This window comes from Chaetodon trifascialis, chromosome 4 (assembly GCF_039877785.1).
Source record: "Chaetodon trifascialis isolate fChaTrf1 chromosome 4, fChaTrf1.hap1, whole genome shotgun sequence".
NCBI classification, from domain to species: Eukaryota; Metazoa; Chordata; class Actinopteri; order Chaetodontiformes; family Chaetodontidae; genus Chaetodon; species Chaetodon trifascialis.
The window spans coordinates 5,675,717-5,695,640 of record NC_092059.1 but is presented as its reverse complement, the minus strand read 5'-3'; the positions used below and the strand labels follow the sequence as shown (position 1 = coordinate 5,695,640).

At 46.3% G+C, this 19,924-nt stretch overlaps 1 protein-coding gene across 3 annotated transcripts; it reads right to left on the bottom strand.

Annotated features, from left to right (window-relative positions):
• Positions 1–18: 18 nt before the first annotated feature.
• On the bottom strand, positions 19–19,862 carry cracd (capping protein inhibiting regulator of actin dynamics). Of its 3 annotated transcripts, XM_070960602.1 has the most exons (10): positions 19,547–19,758; positions 13,190–13,314; positions 6,642–6,810; positions 6,056–6,188; positions 5,820–5,975; positions 5,191–5,406; positions 2,784–5,103; positions 2,058–2,248; positions 1,797–1,959; positions 19–1,556 (listed from the first exon to the last, which is right to left on the bottom strand). In XM_070960602.1, the coding sequence occupies exons 2-10, from the start codon at positions 13,248–13,250 to the stop codon at positions 1,396–1,398; spliced, it is 3,570 nt and encodes a 1,189-aa protein (XP_070816703.1). In that variant the 5' UTR covers positions 13,251–13,314; positions 19,547–19,758; the 3' UTR covers positions 19–1,395. The 3 variants fall into 3 exon arrangements, with proteins under 3 accessions (XP_070816703.1, XP_070816705.1, XP_070816704.1); XM_070960604.1 differs by lacking the exon at positions 13,190–13,314 and having other exon boundaries at positions 5,191–5,403; positions 19,547–19,862; XM_070960603.1 differs by lacking the exon at positions 13,190–13,314 and having other exon boundaries at positions 19,547–19,860.
• Between the last annotated feature and the right edge of the window lie 62 nt (positions 19,863–19,924).

Here is a 19,924-nt window from a genome sequence, read left to right as displayed (position 1 = left end):
AATGAGTCCACGGTCTTTCAGTTCAGACATCAGTATTTAATTTACATTATTCATAACATTTTGTATCTCTTTAAGAATTTTCTCATGAATATCTCTAAGTGGGACAAAAAAGTGCAAATAATACCAAACATTTTTCTTGTTACATATACATAACACTGCGTACACTACACTATTGTGCACGACCGACGTTAGAAACGAAATGACGAAGTGACTCCTTCCGACCGAAGCTCTGGTAGCGCCTTTGACTTCATACAGTACATACTTACATACATACAGATCATTAAGTGAGTGGTAGGAAATGGTGCCTTTTCAGAGGAAACGCTTCCATCGTGATGTAAGATCATATCACATTTAGGAGGAGGTGATGGCGCAAGCCTACAAACACAAGTGTGTTACAGGAGGACAGCTACAAAAATCGTATGTTACAGCAAGCAGGTGTTGTGTCTGTCCCCATTAGCAAAGCAAGGAGTCCAAGTAACGTCGTCACACAGCTGTGGGGATAATGTGCAGTTCAGCGTAAATGCCCAGTAACACTTGTGGTCTTCAGTGCTGTGTTTAGGTGCACCCACCGTGTGATCGTGACGGATTCTGTTGACTTCATAATGGCGAAATAGTACAATAGCCTCTTTGACAGCTATCACAGTCATCACGGACACAGTGAGAATTGTTGAAAGTATGAGTAACAAAAAAAAAGAAAAGAAAAGGCTTCTTTTGTACATGACAAACAAGGCTCAGAGAGGAGATACAGTATCGTTTCAACACAGACAAATCCGCTGCTTTACAGAAATAATACCAACGAGGGCAGAGAGGATGCCTTTAACACTTCCATCAGCCGCCCAGAAGCAGACGGGTAGCCCTTAAAACAAGATTCAGACAGTTACCCTCTGCTGATTGAACACTGTCACATGTCAGAGCTCTAATACAGAAGTGTCTCGCCTTTTATTGTGATGAGCGAATGATTTATTTACAACCATGGTGACACAGTTGGCTACAAAATAAAATAAAGATAAATAAAACTGGGGTTGGCTATTGCAGTGGCCAGCCGCGGTTGTGATTGGCTGCTGAGGACTCTCCGGACTGCGACGTGTTCTTTCGATCCGTGTCTTTTTGGGACATATAATTGTGTGTTTGTATACAGTATGTGCATGCGCGCAACAATAGTTTACATATATCTGTGCGACTGCATTGGAGTATTTGGATGTGAAGCGCACTTTAACGTGATAATAGTACCAGCCAGTGTGTGGGGTTACGGGGTGATGGAGGGCTTTACTTGTTTCACAGTCAGGAGGGTTTTCATGGTGAGCTTTGGGAGGGAGGGGACGGATGATTGTGATTGTGTGGGTGCTTCAGAGTCCGTGGGCAGTGTGCAGTCTCGGTGCGGGCCGGGCCAGGCTGTTACTTGATGATTTGAGGACAGTCGCTCCAGGCTTTGGCCTTTCGCTTGGCCAGGGCCAGCCACGCCGGCTCCGTGGACACTTGCGGAGAGTCACTGGAAGGGAAGCGCTTTGACACCTCCTTGACAGCAGGTGGCGACGGTGTAGAGTCTGCGATCTCAACTGAAACACCAAATCAAGGACACGAATCAGGTAGAAATCTGTTTGTTAGGCTTGTTTTACAAGAAAGGTTTAATGAAACCGATTCAGCTGCAGCTAACTAATATTTTCACTATCAAAAGTTGCATGTATGAACTTCTTCAACTTCAGACCAAGTGAGGCGAAGTGTGTGTCAAGCAATCATTTCAGCAATATTTGGCTTTTTTTATCTTTTATCTAAATCCTCAACGGGCAGGTTCTTACCAGTGACAGAGCTGGGTAAAGTGTTGGCTTTCTTCAGGTGCTCTCGGCGCTCGAATCGTCCCAGGAGGCTGTCGGGTCTCTTGGGCTCCTCTGGCGTCTGAGGTTTAGAGGACGGACTGGTGCTGCCGCTGCCTTTGCTCTCTGTGGGGCTCACCAGCGTAACCTGCAAAAGAGATCCGTGACTAGGAGAGGAACTGCAAGACGACACGAACGTCAGAAGAAAAATCAGAACATGTGTAAAGAGGCGGACTGGTGACATACACTGTCTCTGTCTCTGGCTTGTTTTTCAGCCAGCCTGGCCTCTCTGTGGCTGCGACGCTCCTCTCGATTCTGCTGCTGCTCCCTGAAGCCCTTCTGCTTCTGCAGAGCTAGTGTGATCCATAAGGGCCCGGCCTCCTTCTCCTGGACCTTTGAACTGTCCAGCGAGTGCCGGCTCTGTAACGAAGGCTTTTCTGCAGGGGAGCACATGCACGTTGACATATTACATTTTCTAAAATACATTTCTTGACTTTAGGGACCAATACTGAAATGCTAAAACTACTAAAGTTCTCAAAATAAATCTAAGCATGTTTTTTTTTATTCAACAAAAGCCAAAGCTCTCAAATAATAAATGTTGTCTTGATGTTGAAGCAAAATTCAAACATTTTGGGAAAGGTTTATTTGCTTTCTTGCCATGAGAAAATCCATACCATTTTCAAGTATGTGTGGTAAACATGATGCTACAGCCAGGAGGCGTTAGCTTAGCTTAGTTTAGCACAAAGACTAGAAACAGGAAGCTGGTGCTGAGAGGCAGATTTTGTTGCCTCTGCAGAACCATGCTGGCTGCTTCCTGTCAACAGTCTTTATGCTAAGGTAACTGAACTCTTGGCATGAAAATGAACAAGAGTATTGCCCAAAATATTCAAACAATCCTTTTCAGAGGCTCTGCATGTTGGAGAATTTAGCTCCAAAAAAACAACCACGGTGCTTGATCAAAGCAAGACTGACCTCTCCTGATGAGCTCCGTCTTTCTGTCCGCCTTCTCTCTCCAGGGGATGTTAATGGAGGGGAAGAAGGACCTCTTCTCCTTCGGCTCCTCTTCCACCTGGCCATGGCTGCTCCGGTGCAACTGGGCCACCGCTGAAGGGTCCTCGCTCCTGTTCATCTGCTCCTGGCTGGATGCCTCTGCGGCCGCTGACCTCTGCAACGTGGCATCACTGGGAGGACCATGGGCCACTTTAGGTAACGGTGACGGGGGAGGCGTGGGGACTGCTCCAGTAGGTTTGGGTGACGTGGTTGGTCTGCGGTAGAGTGGTGGTTTGGAGAGCACTTTCTCACCCTCGCTGTGTGTAGACTTTCCCGGTTTAGCCCGAGGGACGGCGGGGGAGGCAGATGCGTGTAGGTACTTGCCGACCGCGCCTTCTTTCTGAGGCGATGCGGGACTCGATTTGTCAGAAAAGACAGAGGAAGCGTCAGAGTCTGGCTCAATGGGGGTGAGAGGCGAAGGGACGCCATCAAAGCTGTCCCCAGCGCTGTATCGTTTCTTCCTCTTCTCTGTGGACTGTTCGCTGTGAAAGCGGAGGGAGTAGTTGGTCCTCCTCAGCTTTATGCCAAAAGGTGAGGGACTGTCCTCAGCGTCCAGGCCTCGGTCCTCTCCCTCCTCTCTTCTTTCAGACACCTCCGCCTCGCTCTGAGTCCTGCTCTTTGACTCTGGCCCCTCAGGTTTGGCTCCTGGGCTGGGAACCAGGAAAGAGGGGAGGTCTTTGGCAAACATGCATTCCTCTGACCCTCGTTCTATGATGCGGACAGTTTTACTCATCCTGTTCTGAGGTTTACTTGTTGGAGCTGGGGAGGCTGCGGTGTGGCTCTCAGACGGAGTCACGTCCTCTGCTGCGTCCTTATCATCTGCACCAAACACCTCAGAGTTCCTGTTTGAGTCTCCAAACTTCTTCTTCGCAGGGGTGATGGAGAACTTGGCGCTGGCGGACATAGTCTTCCTGAGGTTCGTGTGGGAGAACGCAGGCGGGTCTTCACTGCTGGGCTGGGGCTGGTTCTTGCTCGGGTCCGGGTACTCGTCGTACTTCCCCTCCTCCACCCCCTTGAATATCTTTGATCTGATGCTGGCCCATTCTGCCAGGACGGCTGCACCAGACTGGTCCGCAGAGAATGAGGTCTCATTGAGTGATTTGGTTTTGCCAGACTTGCGGTCTGGTGAAGTCTTGCTCTTGGTGGGCGGCGTTCCCTGGGCCTTTCTATCCTCTCCCAAACCCAGCAGAGACTTGCAGGCGGTGTCTTTGATCTGGTCCAAATTGACGGCTGTCCCACAGAGCTGGGCGCCTGTCACTAAGATGGCCGTGTGGGGGACATATGGAGACGTTGGCAGGTTTGGGGAGTCTGGTCCTTCAGAAGAAGAAGCCTTAGCGCTCTCCTTCTGTTCAGCTACAGCACCGCCCTGGTGGCTGGAGGCTGGCGTAACAGGTGTCAGGTTAACCTTCTGGAACAGAATCTGTTTTTCTCCAGAGGAAACTTTGAAGGAGAAAGGCCTCTGTCTCTCCTCCATCTCTCTCCAGCGTAGCTCCTCAGCCCTCCTCTTCCTCTCCTGTGGATCTGAACAGCTGTCACCCTCCTCTAATGACAGTCTCCTCTGCTCCTCCTCCTCCTTTCTCATCCTCTCCTCTGCTTCCAGTTTTTTCTTTTCTTCAATCTCCTGCAACCTCAGCTTCTCTGCTTCCTCCCTTTTCTTTCTTTCCTCTTCTTCCTCTTTCAGCTTCCTCTTCTTCTCAGCCTCAAGCTCCTGCTGCCTCCTCGCCTCCTCCTCCTCCTCCTCTCGCTTCCGTCTTTCCTCCTCTTTCCTCCTCTGCTCTTCCAGTCGTCTCATTTCTTCTGCCCGCTGTTGGCGCTCCTCCTCCTCCTCTCGCATCCTCCTTTCCTCCTCCTCTCTCCGCATCTGTTCTTCCTCCTCTCGTTGCCTCCTTTCTTCTTCCTCTCTGATCCTTCTCTCCTCTTCCTCCTTCCTCCTCCTCTCTGCCTCCTCTCTAAGCCTTCGTTCTTCCTCCTCCTGCTCCTTACGACACCTCTCCTCTTCTAGTTCACGCAGCCTCAGTTCCTCTGCTACTCTCTTCCTCCTCTCCTCTTCCTCCTGTCTGAGCCTCTGTTCCTCCACCTCCCTCCTCCTCCTCGTCTCCTGTCTTTCCTCCTCATGGAGTCTCTGTTTCTTGAAGCTTTCCAGGGACTCTTCAGCAGATGCTCTGCGCTGGTCGGCTGTAGAGATGCCTGCACCCTCGAGGTCTTCTTGAAGCACACCAGGAACAGAAACCTCTTGGAGGTCCTGAGAATGAGGAAAACTGATTAGTTTCTATTTTCTTACCCAAAACAAAGGGTGAAAACTCATAGCTTGACATTAGCTCTGGCTCACCTGTGTAAACCGCCGGTGCTTGCGGGAAATCCTCTGGTTTTTCGGTTTGACGGACAGTTTATGCTTGGCAGCGGTGTTGTCTAGGCGAGGGACAGACTGTGGAACAGCATCCAGATTGATGGACTCGATGGTTCCAGTGGGTGGAAGAACTCGTTTAGACCTTGGGGACTTTGCTGGGGTGCTGTATGGTTCAGCTTGTTGAGCCCCCTGGACCTGCTTTTGACACAATAACAGAACATTTATTAAAAACGGGCACACATCATTCACCTATAACACTGCTGTACCAAGGATGGACAGTTGCACACATCCTTCTTCCTTGGTGCCTACATTACCCATAATACAACGAAACCTCTTGACAGTTCAGAGATTTGTTGATATGCTTGTAGTGGCTAATGTAGCCTTGAGCTACTAGCCTCAAGCGGAGATGAGGAGCGAGCTGCAGAGTTCTGCTGAGCTCACTTCTTTCTAACTCTGAGCTTGTTTCAGCCGGCGCTGACTCAAGTGACATCACTTGAGGACATTAATCAGACTTCACACAGCCACAAAAGGCTTGACAGCTCTTTTGGAAACTGGAGTTCGACTTTAAAAATGGAATCAATTATCATCAGAATAAATGAATAAGCTGTTACCCTTGGCTCCACGTTTGCTGGCTCGGCTTCTACCTGAGCCAAAACCTTCAGAGGGCTCCGGGGAACCTCCTCCTCATCCGAACTTCCCTCATCTCCTTCACTTTTCCTCAGAGAAGGAGGCCTCTGGCCAAACTTTATACCTTGTGCTATCTGCTTCTGTTTGACGAACAAAAAAAGGTTACACATCACGCAGGCAGAAGATAACGGTTCAGTAACTGAGTCACCACAAGTCCCACCTGCAGATTCCTGACTTTATCTGAGACGTTTTCCTGGGACATGCTGTGATCTAGACCGGGCTCGGTCACCGGCTCCTCTGGGATGAAGATGCTGTCGTGTGAGAGAGCTCGAGATCCGATGGGATTCAACTCCCTGCAGAAGAATGAGAGCGTCTTCAGTGTTGCAGCATGCCATTACTGTCATTCATTCATTTGTCATGAGCAAGCTGCAGCGTCGCTCTGTGAATCATTATACACAAACAAATGAATGACCTCTTTACACTCCAGCAGTCCCAGCACATCAATTACAGGCTCAAATCGTGTGGAGCCTTTTATAAGCTGTATTTGAGCAGAGCCTCACCCTTTTCTCTACAACTTGTGCAACCACAAGTTGCAGCTTTTATGACTCTGTTCTAACACTTTGATTTTTCTGGGAGGGGAAAAAAAATCTGTTAAGACGCCAAGTTGCTTCTTGGATGAAATCTGTCCGGTGGCATGAAATTCCTATATAGGCTCATGTTATTGATAAGACCTGTGTTGGCAGCTTTTATCTTTCATGATATGTGACTCCACTTGTGTAAAAATGAAACTTTTTCTGTGTAGTTACCTCAGATTTTGATTGGACTCCTCATCCTCAGACACGACTCCATTGCACACTTCCCCCGTAGAAAAGCTCGCCTTCAGCTCTGCTCCATCAAAGCCTCCTTTCGCCTCCCTCTTCTTCTTCTTCCCAAAGAGTCGTCTGAAGGGCTGGAATTTGCCCTGTCGCCTTCTCTCTGTCGGAAAAAGAAAATAGATGACCTCTACGGCTACATGAAATCAGATCATCAATCTCTGTGTCTCGGCCTCAGGCTGAATAACGAGCAGGACGGCGCCTATGGCCACGTGTGTGTAGATAATGAAATGCAATTGATTGAATTAAAAGAAAATAAATCAAAGTAGCAGATGGAATGAGAAGAAAACCTTGGCTCTTTGGTTGATACTTACTCGTGTTTGCAGGAAGTGGGAAAAATAAACAACACGCATAAAAAGGGAGCATCCACAGCTTTAGAAAAACAAATCCCTGAATTAAAAAGAGGCAAACGCAAATCCACGATTGGTCCTGAGAGAAAGCAAAGCAGTGAAAATCCACATTCTGGCTATCTACATGGCTTCAAGAGTCAATGCCGAGTGTGTGACTCATATCACATTTGATCTGCAACATTTCAACAGCTGTCCTGGATTTCCATGTGCGCTACCTGCCGCAAAACTAAAGGTTGCTACTTAATGAAGCACATCACAGCTAATGACTCTGGCAGATTCCTTAATCAATCCTTATCCTTAATCAACCCGATAAAGGAGTAAATGATAAATACATGCCGATGACTGACCTACGGCGTAAAACAGAGCGGATACCATAAACCCTTTTATCTCTGGTTAGATCAGCGTTTGCTCTCAAGGAGGTAACGATCACAGCTAACTTTGGACTTTTGGTTTATATCTTTATTTCCTCGTCATCTTTCATGCCCGAAAGTTATAAACTCTGAACTTTCCCATGTGTGACAGGACATTGCCCTGCTCTCTCCTCAGGATCCCAAAGATGAGACTCGCTGACCCGACACCATTAGAAAACGTAAACAGAGATCTTTCAGATTAATTTCAAAATGTGATAAACATGTCCGACTGCGTGCTTTGTTTTTGTCTGTGCAGCTATTTGTGGGTCTGTGTGCTTGTGGAGGTCCGTTGGATGAACTAAGTGGGTGAGGTTACAGAGCTACAAAGCTACTCTACACCACTGTGCAGACAGGCGCTCTCTGGGCTCTGCGGGTATCCCTTTCAGAGCTATAAGTAGCAACTGGTGTGGGATTTCACTTTGCATGCTGCTCACTACACCAGGGGCATCATGGGAAATGATACAGTAAACTAATTTCCCCACTTACATCCTTGACTCTGAGCTGTTTGCCTCTATGTTTGTGTGGGATGTATTTATACACTGGGTATACATATATCTATATCCTCCTGAGACCCAGCCTATTTATTTGTGTCCTCTGTAGTGGACGTTTGGTTTTGGTCTATATCTTTTGAGTCATTTGAGCTACCCAACTAAATCCTGGTGTGCTCAGTAGCGGACATCCAGGCCTTTCCAGTGATATCTCATGTGTTTGGGTGGGATGAGGGGAACTTTGTTTTCATGCTGAGACAAAGTGGAGACTTCAGCAAAATGCAAATGCCAGGAAAAGAGAAAAGATAAGTCAAAAACTTTATAAAGATATTTTTGAGATATTTTTTGTTTTTTTAACTATAGATATTTTTGTTTTTTTTTTAACTATGGTAATCATCTATTTTCTTGTTTATGAACATGTCAGGAGTCATAAAATTGGAGTCAGAGTTCAGTTAAACTTTTTGTTAGGAAAAATAATAGCAACTTTCTGAATGTTTAATAATGTCAATTTTGTTCAGCAGTTCAACAAAAGATACAGGTGAAATGTTCAGCTTCATTTAAAAAATGGACTGACTTGTCGGCCTGTTACGATTTCGTTGTGTTATGGTAAAATCGTTCTGGTAGTCCACTACAGGGGACATGTTGTAGAATCTAAAATAAAAATATTTTTACAAAATTCTAAGTTGTGAGTTCTTGTTTTAGCTCCAAAGAGGCAGGAAATCACAAAAAAATTAAATTGAAAGGTAGTTTTTTTCCTCGGTCCTCAGGAGGATAAGGATATATAGATATATAAAGAAAAGATTTATATATATATATAAATAATGTGGGAAATATTTTTTATAATTCTATATTTGCCTGACTGAGTACAGCATTTCTTCAGCATTATATAGTTGGATAGAAACCATAACTTTACCATAATCTAAATAGAGAGTGAAAAAGAGTGAAAGTATGACCAAAGACAGTATCAGTCTTAATCGTATGTGTGATATCGTCACAGAGAGAGTTCAGAATTCAGGGTCAAAGGACAAACACACTCTTCATTTTTCAACCACAGGCATGTTTTCATGAAAATCAAAATTAGATGAGCTGTTTCTAAATGGCTCTGTTAGATTTAGATGAGGAAGGCTGATCATGTCTGTACAGCAAATGCGAAGCTAGGGCCAGCAGGCTCTTAGCTTAGCTTAGCATAAAGACTGGAAACAGGTGGAAACTGCTAGCCTGGCTCTGTCCACAGGTAATAAAATCCGTTATGTTTTGTTTGTTTCTAAGTTGCTCTTTTATTAGGAGGTTTCGTGCCATGCTTCACCAGCAGATTCCAGGAAGTCGCAGCTCCTAGTCCAGCACTTATCCACCTAAAACTATGTGTTGTTTTTACACCATGGTTTTGTAGAGATTAGAGGCTTGGTAGGATTTGTTGGGAACCTTTAGAGGTGTTGGTATAGTGGACAGAGCCAGGCCAGCTGTTTCCTCTTGTTTCCAGTCATTATGTTGAGCTAAACTAACCGTCTGGTTCTGCCTTCATATTAAACTGAGTATAAATCTTCTCATGTAACTCTGGACAAGAGAGAAAATGAGGGCATTTCCCTAAATCCCAAAATGATTTAAGAACTGCTCGTGTGGTTAGAGGCGGCACTTTTGCTGTTGTGGTCATAAGTAATATTTCAGCCAACACTTGATTTCATTGTGGATTGACGAGCTGAATATTCTCTTGATCGATCGATTGGTCATTTGCTCTAAAATAATGTCAAACAAAAATGTTGGAGCCAGAGACGTTTAGCTCATATGGGACAGATGGGAAAGACGCAGCGTAACATTACATTTGAGGGGCGGGAACGAGGGAATATTTGGCATTTTTTTCTTGAGGAATGTCTTGAACATCTGATGGTAACCAGCAGCAGTTCTTTTTCTGCAGTTTTACGCAGGGTGGCACCCTAACCCTAAACCCTGACCCCTTTGTTCTCTCCTTTATGCCTCTTCTTTGTCCCTTTTTGTTCCTTCTTTTTCATGATTTTTAACACCTTGATTTTTACATCAGGATGGAGATCTTACACAGCTGGTTAGCTGGGATGTTTTGTCTGAAAGCATTTTGGATGGGAAGGCCCTGAGACTTTGTCCACAGATTTAGCTACAGATTTGTATATATATATATATATTTATATATTATTTATTTATTTATTTATTTTTCATTAGAGATGTGTTTGTTTTTATTCCTCATATGTTCTCTGTTCTCTGTACTCTGTCAGCCCCACTCCATCTTCCTCTGTCTGTGTGCAGTGGGTGATATTATGGTGTGACACCCTGCAGCATGCTCTTCCAGCATCAGTGTTTCTACTCTGGTACAAAGCCCATAATGCACCGCCACGGGCACGCTCACACACCCATGCGTGAAACGAGAAAGGACACTTTTTTCTGCGGCGTAGACGACTCGGCGGCAGCATCCAACCTAACGCTGGGGTTAACTCTTGCTTCCTGTGTGCTCGCAGTGCAGTGTGTTTTGACCCTGGTCCTCTGGACTCAGACCCCTGCTGGTTTTTCATTTCAGCCATCTGATCAGGGAATATTTCCCATCTGGTGGAGGCAAATTAACTCGCTGGCAGCAGAAAAAAAGCACAGCGGGAGGCTGAAGGAGAACTGCTTTTGAATTCTACTTATTCTGAAAACCTAAGATGAAATACGCTCAAAGCAGCAGCTCACTATTCTAATGACATCACAGCCAGCAGAGTAGATTAATTCATTTCCTATGTCATTAAAAGAATACTTCGGCATTTTGGGAAATAGACTTATTCACCTTCTGGTGGAGGGTGAGATGATCAGTACCACTTTTATATTTGTCCGTTCAATACGAAGCTACGGCCAGCAGCATGTTAGCTTAGCATAAACACTGAAAATCGGTGGAAACTGCTAGCCCGGCTCTGTTCAGAGGTTACTATACTCACTACACTTCTCTTTTAGCTCTGTTTTTGGTCTTCACCAGCTCCTGAGGGAAATGTCTGGTTCTTCAGCTAGCTTCTTTAGCTTATGCTCACCAGCTAGACGCGAGCTGTCTGTCTGCTGTGTGGAGCTGAGCTGACATTGTCCTTTGATATGTCAATATAATGAAAATGTTGATTATAGCCAGTTTAAATAAAGTCACTAGTTAACATGTTACAGCTTGTTTGTTTAATCCATACAAAAAACCAGTGCAAGTGTAAAAATTGCAGGTTGGCATTGTACGGAAAGCCATTTTATTAGGCAAACAGTAATAACCCCTGTAAAGCTGCTAAATGATTGTGTTTATTGTGTTTTTGCTGAATAAACAATGGCTAGCTCTTTCCCCCTGTCTCCAGTATATGTGCTAAGTTAAGCTAACCGGCTACTGGCTGTAGCCTCCTTGAGTCTACTGATATGGGAGTGGTAGCAATCTTTTCATCCACCTCTTTACAAGAAAGCATCTAATTTTCTCATTAATGTGTTATTTCTCACATTTCACACAACTGAACTCATCTCTGCCACGGGGGCTCTTGGTGTCCCCTGATCAGATTATGCATTAAAACAGCTTGAGGGGATCACACAAAAGCCAGTAGAAAGGTGATAAAGAGGTCAGAAACATGGACACAGCACACCGCTCACGTCAAACCCATCACCACGCCATGCAGTTCTTGAAGAGACAGTGAAAAAAAAAACATTAAAACTGAGCCTAAAAGAGGCCATTTGATCCTCATGATGATGAGCGAATCTGCTTTAACACACTGTCTCTTTAAGATGTTGCTAAAAGCACTCATTTTTTCCTATTTACCTGGGCCTTTGGATTCGGTTACCTCTAATAGCATGTCATGCTTAGTTTCCGTGGCGTCTGTTGCCATGGTCACTGCACACCTTGGCTGTTGTGAGAGAGGAAGAAAGTGAGCACGGGGATGCTGCAGGGGGGGTAAAAGGAGCGAGTGTGAGCTTTTAATCGAGGGAAAAGTGAGGAGAGGCACATGAGAGATCAGCAAAAAGCCCCTGAATATTTACAGCGCTACACGTCTTATGTTGCTCTCCATCACTTCTAGCATCATCATCAAAAAGCTCGGCTTTGCTAGCTCTTGCAGAATGGCTCTTGGTGATTGGCTCGTCTGGGCACAATAAAGCCTCCACTGTTTTAAAAGCAAAATGGGCCCTCTGAGGCCACTCTGTTGGTGTAGAAACGGTCATGATAAAAAGTCAGCTGTACATCTGAATATACATATAAGAGTTGAACGTGTTCACATTCAGCACGACGGCCCTTTGCTCCGTCTAATGATTAGAAATCCACAGCAGAAATAATCACACAAGCCGCATGAACCACCTCTTATTTGCATCTCATAAGCTGACAGCAAACCACAGACTGCTTCCCGAACCCTGCGTCCTCGAGCACCTGCCTGCAGCACGTCGGCCGAGCCAGAGGTTTTCTGATGTACTGCGGAAATGCGTGTTGTGCAAAACCACAAGCTCCCGGGCCGGCAATACAAAACCAGAGAGTGTGAGACAGTACTGAGAGAGCCGGAGAGGAGGCAGCTGTCTCCAGTGGGATCAGCATGCCGTGGGCTTCCTTCCTGAGGGTGACAGAGCCGGACAGACTCTCTCAGAAATGTCTCGCCCCAAAAAGGCTCTTTGTCCCGTCTGATTCCAGCCAGCGCAGAACAAGGAGCGAACAAGCATGTTTGGTCGTAGGGGTGTGTGAACGCAGACAGAGAGTGTGTGTGATGAGGAGACAGACTGTGTGTGATTGTGTCTGCTGCTGTAAAGAGAGATATTGTGGATTCTCTTTTCTTTTTTGTGTTTGTCTGTTTGTTTACGTGTGTTGACCGGGCTTGGCCTCGAGTCCTCATGTTGAGCGAGTGTCTGTGCGCTCAGGAGCGAGTGTGTGACATGTGTCTCTTTGTCTTTTTGGTGTGTGTTTGCAGTCCTATTGCTGCAGAGGACAGACTCGGGGAGCAGCTAGAGATGGGATGAGAGAAGCACGAGGAGCGGCCATGTGCTCTACAGAAGCAGAGAAATGCCTTTGACAAGGATGCAGCTGCATCATAGATGCCGCGTCTCAGCGCTCACGGACGAGCCAGCAGCTCAACATCATTTGATGGTGACGCCGGCTCTGCGCCAGAGCCGGCCAGACAACTACCAAAGTCCAGTGGCATGGCTTAGTGTTGTAGCGGCTAAGTGCCATAACCTTACAGCACAAGTAGCTTGCTGACAAAGCAGACAGACGAACGTGGAGGAGCCGTGTAACGGTTTACCTATTTCAGCTGCGCAGCTCGAGACGGCTGCGCACCACTGCAGTAAAACCTTAGGGAACATCGATCTGCCCTTTTGCACAAAGCTTGTTTTACCCAGGTGAGCGTCGCTGCTGCCTCCGCTGTGGCTTTGGGAGAAAACGGTGGAATAAATACAGAGACAAAACAGCAGGTTTCGCTGTGTTAGGATCTGTTAGCATCAGGTGCACTCACAGAGGGGGAAACATGAGCATGGCGTGGAGGGTGGCATGGGAAGGGGTGGATGAGGAAGCACTTTGAGACAGAAGAAGGTGATTTATCAGGATGTATGAGGTGACGACGACAAACCGGATGAGTCTGTGTCTCATCAGCACAGAAACACAGAATCAAGTCACACAACAAATCCTGATCACTACAAACACACTGAAGAAGTTCACTTAGAGAGCCTGCAAGTGCACAAGCACTGCATGCGCTTCCCCTGATGGGGCTGCTGAGAGGCCATGTGCACAAGGACAACGAGGGAGTGTGCAAGGGCACCTCATGCAGAGGAGGATGGGTAATTACGAATACGGAAAATAAATATCAGAGGTGTGTGGTGATTAATCATTATCTTCTCACACCACTGGGGCCAAAGCTGTGAGTAAAGCAAGTCATGACATGGTGGCATAAACTGATAATTCAACAGTAATCCAATCAAAAGAGATTTTTTTTTTCTAGGATGACAACCATCATATTTATCAAACCTCTTCTGCCGTATCACACATCACACTGCATTTACAAACTCAATGCTAAGGTTGGGTTGGAGGGAAGGCACTGATGCCAGCCGCTGGTGCTCCTGCTGAGCCGCCATTTTTTTGTCTAGAATATAAAAAGAGCATCTTCAGGAGAGGGCGGTCCTGATGATGCTTACTGATGTTAAATTGACGTTTCATTTAATCATTTTCATTGTGAAGTACGTTCCCCAAAAAGTCTCATTCCAACGCCCGAATAATAACAAATCAAACAGACAAATGTGACCTCTGCTGAATAACACCAAAAATCAAGTCACAAAAATGTGTAGAGGTGTATTACATTTAAGTCTGGCATTGAAAAGCCGTGTCATAATAAATAACAATTCATTTAGTTAATTAACACAGCGAGCCAAACAACTGTCTTTTTAGCATGTTTTTCATTTAATCATGACATACTGAACACACTCATAAACAGGAAACACATGTAGCAAACCATGTTGCATTTCACTTTATTTCTCTTTGATTTTTTTTCATTTTAGCACTTTTTTGCAATTACCATATTTCTCCAACATGTGTTGGTCTGTAAATTGAGGGAAAACGATTTGATAACTGACCAGTTTGATGTGCACCTAAGTTTGCTGGCTGTCGATGGCTTTCATACAGTCTATAGGCTGTTGTGGGTGAGCCGTCCATTAATCCACAGTTCATACTGGTAAACATATGGTTTGGATTTTAACCTAAATTTATCAGCTGGTGATTAATTTAAGTGTTTATTCACATTATTTAGCATTATTATGTAATGCATGCCAGCTGCAGATGGAGTCACCGAACTTTCAGCTGAGTGATGTTAAAGCTAACAACAAACTCAATCCATGGAGATTAATTTTAAGCACAACATCAAAGACCCAGTTTTCACTGAAATACCAACATATCTTAATGCTCCACCTCATTTTCATGCAACTCAGCTCCTTCCACCTTTGTGCCACACAGGCACAAACAAATGAGTGCAGCACCAACATGTGGTGACGCTGTTTGTGCAAATGTTCAGCTGCCATGAAAACAGAGCCTGTGCGTGTTGGCGAACAAGTTCAGTTCAGCAAGTCAAATCCAAAACCTACGTCAGCTTCAGCGAGAGCTGAGGCAAAACGTATTGATAAGATTAAGGCTGCGAGCACGCTTCTTCAGAACTGCTTGTCAGAGGGTTGAATAGCTTCGGAAACGCCCCCCAGGCACACCTTCCTGATGTCACACCTGGGTGGACTTTGTCCAAAACCCATCTGATATTCACGCCCATGTCGTGCTGTGATTGGCCAGCTGTGCAGAGGTGAGATAATAAGCAGGGTTTGAAACTTCTCTCTCCACCTCAGTCTCATTCTGGACACGACTATTTGTCACCTCTAATGTGAAGAACCAAGCAAAACACTATGAATATGGCCATGACAGCAGCTCTGTGAGCTAAATGCTAACATCAGCATGCTATCATTATCAGTGATAATGCTAACATGCTGATGCTAAGCAGGTACAATATTTACCATGTTCACAATCGTTATTTAACTTGTTAGCATGCTAACGTTTGCTGGTTGGCACAAAATACCACTGGCAAAGTCAAGTGTGGGTCTGCCAATGCTGCCACATGAAAAGTCAGGAGGGGGTCACCAAAGTCAGTTGGATTTACCCTCTGGGTGCCATGAATGTCTGCCCAAATGTCCTGGCAATCAATCCAACAGTTGTTGAGATATTTCAGTCTAGGCCAAAGAAGCGGATGACCTGTTTAACCGACCTCGTGTGGCTTAAGCCACACCCCTAGGATGGCTAAAAACCTGGTTAGAGGTGCGAAACAAACCCCAGTCACAGCTATGAGAACATTACTGGAGAAAATACAATCCAGTGCAGCAGGCCTGCAGCAAACGCTTCCTTTCTGAATTATATAATGTTCGGTTTTTGTGTGGACGTCATGCTGTGAGGTGTTCTTGGCATTTGTCTGCTCTCTGGATGTCCACAGGGTGCATGTGGAGAAATAATGGCTTTCAGAGTGACACGCAGCGTGTATCACATGACCGTGGTTACATTTTCCACGTTACCCAACGGTTAACTGAAAACGCTGGAGCGTGCGAACGAACAACAAAAGAAAGGCCTTCCTCTCCTGCCTGAGCATCCCAAACACAGACTCCGTCACTTGTGATATTCACAGTTGACATATGCTAAAAATTCTGATGTGCAGCAGCATTTTTACACTTCACTAAATCACCCTGAAAGGTGAGAGCTGCTCACGCTGGCTTTGCACACAGAGAGTCAATAAATACACACAAAGAATAAATGGAAAAGTGTGAATTCAAACCTACGAACGATGCACGAGACCTTCACTGAACATTTCAACAGCTTTCTGTGTAAGAATGCCTTCTTACCGTCCTGCAGTCGCTCTGTGTGCGAGGGTACCTACGAGTGAGGAGCCGTTCCACCTGCCTGCTGTCACTGTGGATCTAGGGCATTACCTGGAGTCAGGTGTCAGATGCAGCGAGGGCTTGGCTGTGTGTGTGTGTGTGTGTGTGTGTGTGTGTGTGTGTGTGTGTGTGTGTGTGTGTGTACGAGAGCAACATGCCTTGATATTCCTGCGCTGATGAAAACTGTATTGCTGTTCTGAGGTGCAGTGACGTCCTCGGGAATGAAAGCTGCTGTGGGTTCAGCGATGCAGATGTGCTGGGGGGGGGGGGCAACGCATGTACAGTCTGCGAGGAGGAGGAGGTGTGTCAGCGGGGGCTCGGGGTACTGTGAGCTCCGAGCGAGGAGAGATGGGCGTTCTCCTGTGTCTGTTAGTGCTGAGGAGGCACAAAGTGACACTTTGTTTCTCCGCCAGATCGCCGGTGCAGGAGAACAGAGTGGCATTCATCATTTGGACCGGCTGATGCACACAAAGGCTTTCATTGTGGGTTAACAGTAACCCTGCATGCACATGTGTGATTACAGTGGTTTTTAATGCGGCGCACCACAACTGCTTGCTCATATTACCGCCACAGATGTGCGGTATAAGCTGAGCTGAACACACACAGGTGGACTGGTCAAACTGTGCAGTGGTTACTTTTTACAGCAAACGTCATTTACATCCATTTTTAATGCAGCTTAGCTTACTGGCCCCAATGCCAAATAACCCAATCAGATCCTCATTTCATGGTCATATTAGTCTGATATGGAATCATGATGGCTGCATGCATCAGCGTACAGTGTTAGTGTGTAATAAGGCCGGCTCCCCCTCTCCCCGCTTTTGGCAGCATCACACTGCAGTCTCGCAGGGATATGGTAATGATGAGGGCTTTATCAACCTGGATGCCGCCTATATTACAGCAGCATAACACTTCAAAGACAGAGCGCTCCCTGACTGACTCTGTGCAGAAATAGAAACCCCCTCCTCAGTAAAACGGCGTCAACACGCTCTCACACTGATATTCCCGTCCAACATGCATTCACAGGAAGCCACTTCATGTGCAGAGAGGCCGGGATCAAGCACCCCCTGCTATTCTCAATGACACTGAGGCAGCCACTGCACTTGACATGCGGTATAACAGTCACTCAGAGTTTTCATGGAAATGGCTGAGTGTGCAGACTGTTTACTGATAAAAATCTAAATTGCATGTTAAGAATGAATTTCCATGTATGTGTTGATGCTTCAGAGGCTATTTTAAGATTAGGGTGAATGAATTTAATCCTGCGGGGACATAAAATAGACACACCTACCACCTCTTAGTCCCCTCATCGCTCAGCTATCCATCCACAGCCTGCTGCATTTCCTGGTTGTGTTTGATTCTACGCTGAACCTGGTGACGTGACCTAAATGCCTCAAACGTGCCATTAAAACAAAACTTGACATGAGCAGTGATTTGAAGAGAATACACACTTCCTTGTGCATTATTAAGAGCGGAGATGTGTTACATAAACGTGGACGAGCCTATCAAGGGACCACACATCAGATGAGTGGATGATGACTTGCTCCACGCTGAATAACTAGGGCAGACCTCCTAAGAAATGAAGTGCTGGACTGTAATTACAGCTGTGTGCTTTAGATAAGGGCAGCAATGAACGGCATATACAGTCCAACACTGCACATGCTATTGATGATCTGAGCTTTTACTTCACTATAGATGTTTAACAGCTGTCGTTTCTTTGCAAAAAAAACACAGTTTTACACTCAAAATATGCAGGAAAGTCATGACGAGCACTACGAGCTGCACGTGTGTGCCCAGACCACCACACAGGAAAACACTTCGATCAGGTTAATGCATCGCAGAGTGCGCTCTTTTCCTCATTTTTTAACCAGCTATCCACTTCTTTTACATGCTGCTATGTGGCTGCAAATCAGCTGACATTTAAACATGCTGGAAAAGCAGTGAGTCACTGTCTTCGTCTGCTGTACGGGGATTAAAATCAAATCGATAGTTGCAGTTTTATCTGAGGTCAGCCGGGTGAGAAATGACTCAAATGAAAAGCCTGCTGTCTGGCACGGCGAGGACACTCCACAGATGTCTCTGCAAAGATGCTCACTCGTCACCGTTTGGGCGGCGATGACATGAAAACTCAGCCAGATGACTGTTTACTGTGAAGCTCGGTGCATGTGAGAACCCAAACCTCCAGGCTGGATGTGAAGCACTGCAGTTCTCCAGAAAACACCGCTCTTGCAACGGTGACGTAGTCTTTACTATGAGAGCTCTTCCCTGTGTAACACCCGCTGACACACGGCACAGCTCTGCGCCTTAATGTGTCATCACTCAACCATCAGTCCACACACCTGCTGGTCTCAGATCAGAGCTGGATCCGCTCACCTGCCAATCAGGCGCTGAAGCAGCCAACCAAAAACCAGACCAGTTTACTCAAACCAGCAGCAGAAATGCAACACCAGCAGCCTGTGAATTCACTTCCAGAGCTGCCATCTGTTCTCCGCCTGTGTCTCAGCACACACAGCCCGCTGATGATGACAGTGATGCAGCATTGATTTCAAAAGCCTCTAAATGACACTTTACTAATAAATCCATCATTTCCATATTTTTTTCCTCGCACATGTAGGCCCGCGCCATATGGCCTGTGCACGGTCCCCCAGCTGACTCAAGTATCCTGACATTTCAAAGGCTGCATCGAGAAAGGCGGATCGCTGTGGAGAAACATCAACACAGACCTAAAGGCGCGGATCAATACGGAACCGTTAACGGCAGATTAGCGGATGCTGCCGCACAGGGATTAGTCTATTAATTGCAAATCAAAGAGGCGCGCGGAGAACAAAGAATCTGGCCTTTGCTTTCTCGCATATCGTCACAGATGAAGTGCAAACATCGCTGATCTGACTGGCATCGTTCTGGATTTGGAAAAAATATCTATAATTATAACAATTAATTACAGCTCGGCCTGTTGACATCGGCGTTTGCGCATCTCCAGCCGGATCAAATTGTGAGTCCCAGCCCATTTACAGCGCGCACACGCACACGCGCACACACACTGAACACACATCTGCGATGGATGGAGCAGAAGATCCGAGCAGGTCAATGAGGAATGAGAGGTGGGATACAGAGACAAGGTCATCGTGAAAACGGAAAACAAATCAGCAGAAACACAAAACAACATGGAAGAAACGAGGAGGGGAAAAAAAAAAAAAAAAAAATCTCACCACCTTTTTTTTCCCCCTCTTCTTCTTCACGCGATTCCTCCTCGTGATCGGCGCTGAGGTGAACCCAGCTCCGGCTGCTCCGACCCCCTTTTGTGTTGCTGATGCTGCGGGTGCACGACGAGGAGACGCACGCACCGTCCGTCCCGCACAGCTGCACGCGAGCGAGATGGAGATGGGAGGGTGTGGCCGCGAGCGGCGGCGGCGCACGGTGCGGCGCCAACACACGAGAGCGATGCGGGCACGTTGCTGGGACGTCAGCGCGTGCCTTTCGGAAGTCATTAAGGAGACGAGGAGCTGGATGGAGACGCTGCAGCCGCCGCGAGGAAGAGAAAGCAAAGTGTAGACCTGAAGGTGCTGATGGGATGTGTCCTCTCTGTGGTT

Bases quoted from the DNA above. Each gene is read 5' to 3' on its own strand.
- cracd (XM_070960602.1), bottom strand. From the start codon at position 13,250: ATGTTCCCTAAGGTTTTACTGCAGTGGTGCGCAGCCGTCTCGAGCTGC. The intron at 1,960-2,057 runs GTATGTCACCAG...TCTCTTTTGCAG, and splicing joins AAGCCAGAGACAGAGACAGT to GTTACGCTGGTGAGCCCCAC. The intron at 1,557-1,796 runs GTAAGAACCTGC...TTGGTGTTTCAG, and splicing joins TTTACCCAGCTCTGTCACTG to TTGAGATCGCAGACTCTACA.